At 37.5% G+C, this 13668-nt stretch overlaps 1 protein-coding gene across 1 annotated transcript in view; it reads right to left on the bottom strand.

Annotated features, from left to right (window-relative positions):
- Window positions 1-11461: 11461 nt before the first annotated feature.
- The window catches only part of UBXN2B (UBX domain protein 2B), a gene marked incomplete at its 5' end in the record, with an annotated part of 13299 nt that continues 11092 nt past the window's right edge, over window positions 11462-13668 (bottom strand). Inside the window, one exon of the mRNA XM_010177193.2 lies at window positions 11462-11760. Within this exon, the coding sequence (XP_010175495.1) occupies window positions 11598-11760 (163 nt within the window). The remainder of the gene's footprint in view (window positions 11761-13668) is intronic.

A 13668-nucleotide genomic window follows, 5' to 3' on the forward strand; every position in this document is an offset into this window, starting at 1 on the left:
GGTTCCTTTCCACCCAACTCTCCAGCATGTCTAGCCTTCTGGTGTGCCAGCCATTCCATTCTCAGAGTTTCAAGGACTGCCAGAGAAACGTAGGCTTTGAATTCAGTTTTTGTCATTGGCTTTTAAAACAAACTTTGATTTCTACAGGAACAATAGCTATCAATCATGTAAAATAATAAACCTGTCCTGTAGACTGTCCTGCTCTCAATTACCCTCTGAAAGGAGATCCTGGAGAGACAGTATTCTTGGTTTAGGCATCATATAATGTAATTTGTGCATAAGCCAAGTGAGTCAAGATTGCACAGATCTGGCAAAACACTTGGGCCAACAACTTTTGTGCAAAAAAAAATACAAATTGTAGTCAGTTGAAACAGTTATATATATGGTTTATATTTCCTGAATCGCTCAGATTGGAAATAAGCAAATTCATTCTTTCCTTTCACTGTATTCAAAATTACACATTTCTGGTTTTCTTCCCACTTAAAAAGCTCTTTCATTTCAAAATTACTTCCAGTTAAAGGATTACAACATGAAAAACACAGCACTTTATTTCATTTGATCTATACTGGCTGTCACAATGTTTTGGTTTGCTGCTGATTCTGATATATTTTACTTAGATCAGACCTGCTAAAAGACTACCATGCAATTCTTTCCAAAATGAACTATTTTCATAGCTTCCCTAGTAACTAAAACTTCTGTTTTTTTCCATTTTAATCATAGAACTGTTAACTCTCTCCCACCATGCATTCATATATTGAAATATGTGTAGACTCATATAGCATTTTCTTTTGAAAACATTTACCAGCCACTTCTTTGGAGTTCTTACACAGTAGAAATTCCCCAAGACACTTGGCATTGGTTTGCTTCCAGTCTTGTCAACAACAAAAGGAACTTAATCTAAAACTTCCACTAGAGGAGGAGAAACCAATGTGTACTGCTCTTGAAAGTCTCCTCTATAACTTTTACTATAAGGGCAGAAAGTGTTTTTGTATATTTCTACTCATTTCAAATCACAGAAGAGATATACCAGGGCAGATTCCAAGAATTATTTTCTATCATAGCAGGCCACCAGGTTGGTCAGGCAAGACTTGCCCTTGGTGCAGCCTAATTTATTACCTCATACTACATGTTTCTCACCTGCAACTCCACAGATTTCCTGTACTACCATAGGTTTAAATGCAACCTGATCTGTTTGTCCCTTGCTAAATCTGGATTATCCTAGGGTACAGATGAACAAGAGGTATCTTCAAACCTAAATTATTCCATGATTCATCCCTCCTTTTTCATCCCAGTCTTGGTGCTGCAGCAGGGAAGGGAAAGCTTCAATGGACTCATGTAGTGCCCATAGGTAGAGGTTCATAAGCAGAGTCACTTTTTGCTGCTGGAGCTTTTTGTTTGTTTGTTTTCTTTTTAACTACCTCATCTAGAAAACCCCATCATCTCACAGAATGAGAACAAATTAAACTGCTGACTTCTGCAGCCATCTAGTCTGACTGTTCTGCTTTAGGAAACAGAGAAACAAGAAACAAATAAAAGAGAAGAAACAATAGAAAGGGGAAGTTCTCCCACAGCCAGGTTGCAATATCTATAGTCTTCAGTATGTCACAGCTTGACAGATCAGCTGCAACGATAGCTAAAATCCCACTACTAGGATGAAATTATGAGAGTTGGCAAGACTGTTGAAGTGCTCTGAACTTAGGTAAAGTTAAAGGTGGTAATTGTCCACTTAGTCAAAAATGGTGGGGAAAGAGAGAGGCATGTTCTAGCATGCGAAAGATAGAAAAGCAATGGGGAAAAAAAAAAGAACTCCATAATAGTGTATTGCCATGAGAACCAGCCAACACCCCTTCTCATGCTAACCAAGGTCCTTTGTTGTTACCATTCACTTCTTATGTCCACTTCACTAGAAAGACCCCCTACAGTCACAGTTATTTTATCTCACTAAGTAAGGGAATAGGCTCATGCTTCCAGTGCAATTCTTGCCTTCTACCTCTATCTACAGATTAAAGGACTTCATTCTAACCAGAGCAGGGCTGAGAAACATCCAGATACCAATACCTTCAAAGTAGTGGCAACAGAGAAGCAATACAAAAGAGAATCAAGGTCTTTGCTATGAGAAATGTAGCTTAGCTATGGCAAAAAAAGGAAGTGTAAAGAGCGCAGAAAGCAGAACCCATTACTGACATTTGCATGCAACGTGACAATCTTCCACTACTGAGTTGAGGAAGAGTTGTTTTTGTTTCACTTTAATACATGTCTTCCAAATGATTTCTTGAACATGCACAAAAACCTGGTTCTCGGAAAGTAGGTGAATCCTTAGGATACAAACTATTATGATGTATCCTCAAGAAACTAGGTTTTCAGCAGAAAAGAAACTGCTACATGATCAGCCTAAGGAGCCACCAAAGCAACTCATTACTCAAGCAGAAGCATTAGCTGCAGAAGACCCAATAAAATGTATGAGGTGCAATATAATAGATGAGACCCTGAGAGTACAGAATTAAAATATGTTATCAGAAGACTCCCTCAGTTTCAGTGACAGATGCTCAAGTAGGCAAGAACACAAGAAAAAGCATGACATTTATGAAAGACAGGCAGCCACCTGCATGGGAAGTGTAGACTGAAAGTTCTGTGGGTGCTACGATAGCTGGAGTAAGAAGGCAGTGTCTTTTATTGTCACGTGTTGAAGCTTTTCTAGCAAAAACACCCGATACCGAGTACCATCTGTTCCTCCATCAGAATTACAGGATAAAGAAAGGAGGAAAAATCTCCCCCTAATCATTTGCTATGACCAGCTTACATTGTGTTTGTAATCAAGTGCTATCAATCAATCAAACAACTATGCAAGGGCAAACCAGAAAAGAAAACTGGATTCTTTAGGGATACTAGCAGCTACTTCTCAAATGTTTAATAACTAACATTCAAGTCTGGCCTTCAAATCTCCAACACAGTCAGGCTTCTGTTTAAAGGCCTAACACTGTCCTCTTGTTATGAAGTGAAGCTATTGGCAGAATCTACATCCATATTTCACTGAGGGAATTTAGACAAAATACTTACGACATCCTGAACAAACCATAATATAGCTCATTCTTGAAGATTAGTCTTATTTCATCAGATCAGCAGCTTTGGCAGCCCCTGCTTGGTTTCATCCATAAAATCCTAATCCAAATAAATTTTTCCCATATGATAGCACCATTACAGATTTTTTCATTCTGTCTTGCATGAATCAAAAACCCCTTAAAACTGTAGACAAGCACTCTGTAACAATGCTACTGCTACTACACAAAATTTCAAGTTCTTCTGAGTATAGTACAAAAAATCGTATTATTGACTATCCCATTGTTACTCTACAGAAAAGAGACTAATTTGTTCATCTAAGAGTAGACTTAAACATGTCTAGTAGCAAAAGGTAGTTTTCTCTATAATAAAGATATCTCACTATTGTAACAGCATTTAACAAATACTTAGTTACTGTGCTTGTAGAAAAACAGCAGCACTCTCTGAGCTTGCATATACTACTATTCTAAGAAAATTCATAAAATTAAATGAGTGTTTGTTGGTGGCCTTGGCCATGAGTAAAGGCTATTTGCAAATCACTAACTCTGGGTCACCTCTACCTTCTCTGCTTGCGCAGTCGATTGGGTAATAAAGCCTTTACAGACAACTAAGGCAAACAGACCTTGCCAGGTTGACATGCTCTGACATTTTTATGGGTTCAGCTAAACTGTCACTTCAAAAGAGAAAGAGAAAACAAGTATTTTTCTCTTCCATACATTTTCTCTACACCAAAGTTACAGATTATATCCATCAATGCATCAACTTGGAGATCCATGAGACTGATACTGCAATATCAGTCAAGGCACTAGGAGCTAGAATTTGTTCAGGTACTAGGAGCTAGGATTGGAGAAACCAATAAAATAGTCATTAAACTGATTTTTTATTGTTTCCAAGCTTTACTGCAGTAGGGCCTGAAGATTGCAACGAGGCAGCAATTATTAGGAATTGCAGGCACACTTAGAGACATGGCACCAGCCATGTCAACCAACCAACCAACTTAAGATCTGAGCATTAAACCTAAAATTAATTATTCTCACTTGTGCCTACAGGCAGGCCAATAGTCTCCAGGGAGTTGCTTAGGAAGACAGGCATAAAGCATTGCAGGGTTAAGCCTCTTGATACAGAACTTAAAGAGAGTTTCTGTACACATAAGAGATAATGTTTAGCTGAGCAAATAACAAGTAAAAACTGCTGTGTGGAAGAGGTCAGTGCAGGTTAGAGGAGAAACACAGAGAATCAAAGTTCTTCCAAAATCTTTTCAAGGTTCTAGCTTTCTCACATTTATTTGCTGACATAATGACCTACTTCACATTTTTATCATATCTGCAACCTAAACTTTATTTCTTAATTTGCGCCATGAGATACTACAAAAACCCACAAAAACCAGACAGAACTGTATTCCAAAGGCTGAGTTCTGCAACAACAGGAATACAAAAAGCAGTAGCTAAGTAAACCTCATATTATTAAAAGTCCTTTGGGGGGGTGTTAAAGAATTGTCAGATTTAAATGTGAAACATCCAGTGCAGAACTCTGTGCAGCCTGGAATACACAATGACTAACTAAACTTTATTTGCTAATAAACCAAGGGGAAAAAAACCAACAACAAAACCCCCCAAACAAACAAAAACAAAACCAAACAAAACCAACCAACCAACCAAAAATCTTATAGTGAAGCATAGACCTGAGGAAGCAGAGCTGCCCTCATGAAAATTCCACAGGGCTGGAGTCCTTGGGCAGCAATAATCTGCCAGCACCTTCAGTTTACCAGAAGGGATACAGGGAAGATACCAAAATTTTGATTGTATAATTTGTTTTGTTTGAAGTACATGTATTAAAACCAATTAAACAGAAGTAGGGCAAATGCAATACTTATAAGTGATACAGTGAGAAGACAATGCAAACTTACTTAATGTTTCCAGGTTAAGTGTTAGTTTATTGTATCTTAGGGTCTTATGCTGAAGAAACTGTATGAAGAAAGGTGTTGAAGGAAAGGGGAAGACTTCAAGTCTGCCTTTTATAACAGACTCTTGCAAACCCCTACAATTGTCTGTAAGAACAGACATACTGCAGGCACTATTCCACTGAACTGGAACGATCAGCAGAGACAACTAGTAGATAGTAAGGAAGGAAGGAAAGCAGATGTCAGAAGCTCAGCAGCCTGGAGTACTAGCTTTGGTCCAGATGACAGCCTCTCACAGAACAGTGACTACTTCAGCTGGGATGTGTTACAGGTCCTCACTGAACAAGCATCATCTCCCGCTTCATTTGCTGAGTGTGGTTGTTCTGCCTCCTAGGCCCAAACTGCCTCCAGGTTTGCCAGACTGACACATCCATCTGTCCCCTCTCTGCTGTTTATTTAGCTCTATTCACTTAAGTAATTGTTTTACAGAGGGGAAACATGGAGAGAAACCTGGAAGCTGAATTGCCCTGTCTTCAAAAATAATCCTTTGAAATTAAACCCTTTTGTCAGCAAGTAAAAATGACTGTGCTATCATCAACACCTTAAATCATCACATTGCAAAAAATACCTTCAATTTCCAATTTTCCCTTGTCCATGTGACTGGTGTTGCTAATGTACAATGGGTGAGACCAAAATATTCAGGGATATTTAGGCATATCCCTAATAATAGGACTTAGTCCTCCATTAAGGGTTGTGACTGATGTCAGACCTATCTGTTAAGTCCAGATGAAACCTAGAATGATTCCAGGCCTTTGAGTTTTATTTTTTTTCAATCCACCAAGCTGGATTGTTAGCCTCTGTCTCAAAACCAGCTTGCAGTACTCTCAGGAAGAGCTGGCTCTCTTTTTGCAAGCCAAATGCACAAAATGTATTTTTACCATTTTCACAAAGAGCAGAGGGAAGAATATCTTCAAAGCAACTAAAATCAAGTTAGAAGAGCATCCACTTTCCCTTATTGTGGACTAAAAGATAAACCTTAAAAATGCATATACAATTCAGTGGTACATCTAAACTTCCCCAGTGCTGGATTTAAGACAGGATTCAGGTTCACTTTTTTCCTCTGAGCAGATCCTGTTAAGGCCTAATTGTCTGATCTCTCCAGATGAAGCATTCGCTCCTCTCTCACAGACCAAATCTGGGCTTACAGTATTTTGAGATGTGACTAAAGTTACCAAGTAGTTCTGACTGGGTCTAAGATCTGTGTCTGTCTCTAGGAAAAACAGTGTTAAGGAAAACTTCTTAGAAAACCAAAAGAATTATTGGACTGTAAGAGCAGGAGCAAATAATCTAGTGAAAAACATTTTAATAAAACCATCTGACTATATCCACTTATGCTCCCTCTTCTCCTTCCAATGATACCTTTTAGATGACAGGATTTGGGAACTGCTATGGGAAGTAGCACTGTATTAATAAAAATATGCAGGAATATAATTTTAACGTTAAAAGCATTGAAAGCATACACGACATATTCAAAACAGGAGAACCGATATAAAAAGTTATTAAAAAAAAAAGTGGAAACAAGTACTCACATGGATCAAGGTGCTCATTGATGGACAAAAGGTGGTAGCACTCTACTGTGTTCAGAGCCAAAGCCTTCTCCATTGAAAATTTCTCAATTTCTTTTAACAAGAACTAGCTTGCTAAGAGAAGAAGAATTCAATTGCAAGCAGAAATAAATACCTTATCTAAGTTGTTCTCTATTAATTGCAAGCTTCCCAAAAAACTAGCACTTACATTTTCACATTCAGGCAGAGATTTTTATTTGTAAAATCTAATTTAAAATGGATTAACTAAATCAGCACAAAAGACTGTAAGGACATTTACATTGTGAATACATCATTAATGATGATTTAATTTAACTTGATTAGGAACAGTTGCAAGATTAACAAATGAATTCTGTTCGCTGAAATGGAACATTTGTGCAGGGTGTGCACAATGCAGGCACTAAAGTTCTGAGGCTTCCATTGGTCCAAAATGCTGCAGACAGCTATTACCATGAAAAAGTTAATTACAATTTAATTTGGAAATCAGAAAATTTATTTTGTCTTCAAAGTGCAATTATTTAGTAATTTTTAGGACAGAGCCAATAAACACCACTTTTTTTTTTTTTCTCTAGAATAGACAGTCAAAGTATCAGCACCTAGTAAGACAGTAAGAATTCCATGAAATAAATACCTTCACAACCCTGCATAAGTAATTCCTTCTATTCAAACTTCAGCTAAAAACTTCATATAGGAAAAATTACTCCTGGGTATTCTCCTTTGGGAGTACTTGCTCATTAGTATTTAAATGGTCTAAGATTTCACCAAATTAATCTGTACTGACTTAGACTTATAAATGCAAAATAGTAGCTCTTCCAGAATAATTCCTTAAAGGATTTTTTGTAATTCCACAGTTAAGAATGTCTCGCTCAGTCTACCTTAATGCAGTTTGGAATAACACACCTATCTTCTCATACCCCAGAGAAAGAGCCTGAATAGGTAGCTTAGAGATCACATATTTAAGTCGAGAGCAGAGAGCTCCCCGCAAACAGACAAGAACTAGTTACCTTCCCCCATCTCAGTTTTACATGAAAAACTTTTTAGTTTCCTTCTTTTAACATTCAGATGTGCTGTAGAGCTCTTCAATTATGGACAGAACAAGACCATTACTAAAGGAGGAGAGCTGCAAGTAAGAAGTGCAAGAAGGTGAATTCTGGTCTGTAATCATCTGATGGTCAGCAGACTTTTTTTGGAATGTCTGTAATGAAAATATTGAAGATGCACTGTAAGGTATATAACATTTCCAGCCTTTAAATATGAAACATACAGTAAAATTTCTTAGTTGCAAGTATCACTAGACAAAGGCAAAGTAAATTGCTTTCAAAAACTAAGCTATCTTATTTTACCTTGTTGTCTTAGTAGCAAAACTCAAATATTAATTTGGTTTAATTAAAACAAATCTTGCAGAAAGCCAGCATATTAAACAAAAAAACCAGAAGGTAGAGAAGTTGATTGTCAAGGCTGGTTCATTCCAGTAGTTCAACTATTGAAAGATGAGTTTTAATTGCACTTTGAAAATACCTGAACTGAGTTGCCAGCTTTGTACAAGCTTCTAATTCTTGTACGCTTTTCTCTATCAAACAGTCCTATAATATTTTTCCCCACCCTGTGAACCAACTGCCCACTTTATATCACCTCATCCGTCCATTTTCTTCCTGATAAGCTACCTGTTTTGAGCTCTTTTAAGATATTTAATTCAGCATTTCCACTGATTTTTGGGTCCCACTTCTAAAGTTCTTAAGAGGCAGGAACAGCACCATGAACAGTATCAAACTCACCAATAACAAACACATGGATTAAAATAACCTCCCAGTCACAAAGCCAACTCTGTAAACCCCAGAGGGATGTAAATAGTTCTGCTGCATTGTCTTCCTACTGTCACCCAAGTCCCTTCCGGAGCCAGCGCTTTCCAGGCTACCGGTGTCTTTCACAGTTGGTTCCAGATTTGTAACTTGACATTTGGCTGTATTAACAACATAGTTAATCCAACTGCTGTAGTTCACAGAATCACACTAAATGTTCATCATAGTCATTGCCTACTGATTATCACTGCACTAATTTGGGAGTTTTCAAAGTTTATTTTCAAATAACTGATGAGCAGCTAAATAGTACCAGTCCTACTTTTAATCTCGTCAGGAACCCATTCCAACTATATCCATCCCATAGAAGCACCACAAGCTGACTGCTTTTGGCATGCCATGAATACGGTATTTATTACTCCAGAGTCTGGCTGCTCACTGTCTCATCTGCCCGCAGAACAGCACATGCCTACAGTGGGGCCTGTCAGGCTTCATCAGCACAAGGATGGGGAAGGTGCATCTCTCAGTCTATTCTCACTGCACAGAATAATACAATTTAAAGATCATGGGAGCTTTAACTTAGTCCAAGCAACTAAGCAGGGAGCTAGTAATAGCACCTCTAAGTGCCTGCATGCTCTTCCTTGGTTCATTTAATATTGGGCAAATTTTTACCAAAGAGTGAGAACAGTACAATACAGCAGTTAATATATTGTACAAGTGTGTCCAGTAGTCAGATAAGAGCAGAATGTTTGCAAACATCTCAAGGTGCTCCTGAAAAACAAAACAACAAACCCCAAACAAAAACCAGAATAAACAACTAGAAAGATGTGAGTAATGTAAAAAAAAAAAAAAAAAAAAAAAAAAGCTAAATATTTCAGTCCACAGATATTTTCTTAAGAGAAAACATTCAGGTTTGGATTATTTGCCTCTTGTGTGATGAAGGATTTCTGGGAAAGACAGAGGTGAAGCCTGAGCCTTTCACAAGGTGCATACAAGGGCAAGTGACAGGATTATTACCTGTATTTTATGGAAGATAACAGGAATTCCCAAGAAGTTCAGCAGCTTTGCTGTGACGGAAAGACCATCATCCTCTACCAAGTTCCTTCTCCATTCTTTCAGTCTCCCTTCTCCCTTGTAGCCAGTCTTAACCGTATATCCACACAGGTCTGTATTAAAACAACTGTTTTGTGCACAAAATGCTAAGATGTTAGCTACAAGAGTGAGAATGTAATGTGAATAAAAGGTATGACATAAAATTATGAGGCAGAAGATTCTAAAGGTTTTGAAGTACTGAGAAGCAGCACAATATTTAAACATAAGCATTGATACATTTTCTTCATGCTTGACAAAACAATGTCAACTACTGGGACCCTCAGTTACCATCAGCTCCTACTGAACACTAAAATTTAACAGCTATTTGAAACAAAGAGGTTGTGATAATATGCAGTTGTGGTTTTGGTCATAATAAAAAAAAATTAATTACTGTCCTCATACTTCAGTGTTTAATGAATAATGGTCTTCAGAAGTAATAAGCAATGTAACTTTACCTATATTCTGAACTGAAATATGTCCAAACCACAGATTGCTCAAGACTGGTATCACAATACTGACTTAGGCCTTGCATTTATATAGAAAAGTGTTAGTATACAGAGTATATGCACAGCAAGTGTCCATTCCTTTCCACTTAGGCTTAAGCATTTGACACGCAACACAATCACCACTTCATCACAACATAAACTGGGAAGAAAACAAGAAGTGTTGCCCATGATCTTTTTAGCTTAAAACTTTAATTACTTAGCATGTGAAATGAATTATGATTAAAATCATGCAGGTATTCAGATAACAAAACAAAATACTTCAAATACAATTGCACATTTAAAATTCACTCGTCAAATATCGACTTTGAGGTAAAAATGTAAGATTAATCAAATATACTGAGCAATTCTAAGCTTAGCATAAATAAATATTGATATTTTCAGAATAAATTCATCAGTGAAAACAGCATTTTTAACACATATATAGGTACAAGAGATAGAGCCCATTTACTCTCCTTCAGAATGTGTTCCACTCATCTGATATAAAGCCACAAATACTATAAAACTTCATACTACTAAAGCACAGCAGCCAGTTTGCCCACAACATAAGATTCCTACCTGCACACTGCAGTGTAGGACCAAGTTATTTGCAAAAATATAGAATTTCAAAGATTAAGGGGTTTAATTATACAGCTTCCAAACAAGCATAGTGAAAGCTGCACAAGCAAATCCCCACTGAATATTACAAAATGCCTTTGGCTAAAATTCCAAATATAAAGACCTGAAACTCAGGTCAAAAATATACAGCCAATTAACATGTCTACTTTTGTGCATGCAGGTGACAGCATAAACAAGTTCTATGTTTGTGCACCTTGGTGTGTTTTGTTTGGGGTTAAGTAACTGCTCATGTGAAGAATCACGTAGCTGCACAGAGTTCAACTGCATATTCAGGTTCAAAGTGACCACAGGCCTACTCTCATGAAATCTAAATCACAGCATTTCTCCAGATGACAGTGGTCTCTCCCATTTCTCTAACTTCAAGAAGAAAAAAATTCATACTTATTTTCACCACAAGAAGAACAACTAGAATGCAAATGAAAACAATCTATTATAGTCTGCAATAGCTGAGGTTTGCATCTCCTGAACTGATTCACTCATATGAGCAACGTTACAGGGCAAGTTAAATAAAAACTAGAATACAAACGTTATACGGCACCATGAAACACTACAAACAGAATATACAAAAATTATATTAGGGCATTAATTATCTGTCCATCTATTAAATAGAACACCTTAATAATAATACAGCTTGGAAGGTAAACATAACCTACAGGCTAAGTTTTCAAATGGCTGTTTGTAAATGCAGCATAAAACATTTCCATAGTGCAAATCTTACCAACCGTATGAAAGGTACTGTCCCCATCAGAAAAATGCTTCTCCCCCCACCCCCCTCAAAATAACGAAGAGTCATACAGTCATATCTCATTTCACAATTAGTACAATATGTGGTTTGAAACATACAAACAATGTTGAGAATTAAAATAAAAAAGTTAGATATGCATTAGCTGGAAGACATAAAACCGAAAAATCTGATCCAAGGAAGTGGAGGAATAAAAAGACACTGATCTCTCCTTTTTTTCATCTGTTGGAAATATATTGTATGACAATACAGCACGCTCTTTATATCGTATGAAAAACTGGAAGATTACTTTAATTGCTGAAGAATCACAGTGTTAAGTATATCTGCTTCTTGTAGTGTCAGGCTTTCATCTGTTAGCTCTTTATTTGGAAAGGTAGTCACAAGAACAAAATCAGTTGTGGCGAATGCTGGACGGGACTGAATAATGAAATCTCGAATATCCTTAATCCTGTGGAAAGGAAATTAACATGAAAACTATGTATGACACCATTTCAACATAAATCTTTGAACATTAAGATGATCAGAGAATGTAAACTTTCTAATAGACTAAACCATTTAATATGTCCTATTAATTTTACATTTGCATTTGATTCAGGTGAATAATGGTTGTAGCCCAGAATTTTTTGCTTCTTGCATACAAAACCTGAAAAATTAATGTTGCTTGTTTTCTCAAATAACAAATAAAATTTGTAACATAGAAGTATATTGCAAACTGATATGTAGCATAGAAAGTTAAGTAATTTCAAACCAGCTGTCAAAAATTTCACTATTAATTAGTATATTCCAAAACCACTAAATTAGTAATGGAAGGACAAATCTTAAAATATATGGCAACAGTGATGAGAAAGCAGAGGGGACTTATTAATAGTAAGAGGTTTCCTCTACTTTCACTTGGCTTTGAATTTCTGAACAACACTTCATAAAATAATCACATCAACAGGATACCAAGAACGATTTAGTTCTATAAGGCATGGATGAAAAATAAATAAGATTTTAGAGAAAAAACTGAAATTTCAGTCTTCTCACCTAAGAGAGTAAGCTGAGAATAAATCTTGTAAGATCTATTGCAACTAATAAGTAGGCAGATTTACTGTAGTCAAATAAGCAGGGACTCCAACTTCCTATCAGTCCTCAAGGCTTATGACACCAGCAATGCACTTTAGTAGCTGATTTTGATCATACATACAGCAAGGATAACTAAAGAAATCCACATCCAAGAGAAAGTTGATAATGATTAAAGTAAGCTTCTGTCCATACACCCTTGGTTTCAGATGTTACTGTGAAGTTTACCATTTCTACTCTTTCATGCAGGCAAAAGAAAACACATCATGGCTACAGAGGCTCCCAATAAGCCCTAATGTTTATCCAAGTCACTTCTCCAGCAGGTGCTGTGAAGAAAGGATCTGGGCCTGTATATCAGGTCTGCTAAAATATGAAAAAATATTGCTGTATCTTCCTCCCAGTTGGCATCTCAGCTAATGTTGCTACATTATGGTCTGTGTACGTTGTCATGTGAAGAAAGCTGCACGTTGCCTCTGCCCTTATTCTGAGCCAGAAGGAAAAAGGGAAACAGGTGAACTCTCCACATAACAATAGTAACATGGAATTGGGTCCCTGCTAAGAGCACCTTCGAGGCAGAATTCAAGCTCAGTTTCAGCTGTGTTCTAACATCACAGTGCAGATTTCAGACCAGGGCTGGCTTGAACTCTGCTTTCTGTGAAGCATGGGTGGAACTACTGCCCAAATCTCTGCCCTCTGCCCAAAGTTCTCTCCGCCACGCAGTGCCAAGCAGAGCTTTGCAGAACCTTGCACTAACACAACCTCTTAGGCAAATAAATGGGGTTGGCCAACACCATTTGTGGCAATGCCCCAATGATGTAAATAAAAGTGATGGCAAGCCCTAATCAGCAAACTACTAACAGATCTAAAAAACCCACCAAGTTCAAATGCTGCCAATTCCTAGGAGATGACTGTCCAAAAAAGCCCAAAGTTTGGTTCTCAGTTTTATGCCCAGCCTACACACCAGAACTGCAAATCAGTATTTTATGTCCATATACCCTTCTGCACATGGGCTGCAGTCTACACTTACGAGCCATGTCATGTTTAGTCATAGTCTCAAGCATAACAAGGTAGGAAGCTGGAGGTCTTGATTATGGGCCAAAGCACTTCTCTGCCTGAGGTGTGGACTATATTCAATTCAAACTATACTCCAAAACGCCTTGCAATAAAGTGTCTGCGCAGCATCAGCCGAGTCAGCCACGCTCTCCTTCCAAGAAGGGCCCAGGGTTGGGATGACTAGATAGTGAGGTTGTCCAAATTTCAGTTGCCCTGAGAACAATTATGGCTGGGGGCGCGT

The sequence above is a fragment of the Antrostomus carolinensis genome, unplaced genomic scaffold (genome assembly GCF_000700745.2).
Source record: "Antrostomus carolinensis isolate BGI_N321 unplaced genomic scaffold, ASM70074v2 scaffold22100, whole genome shotgun sequence".
NCBI lineage: Eukaryota > Metazoa > Chordata > Aves > Caprimulgiformes > Caprimulgidae > Antrostomus > Antrostomus carolinensis.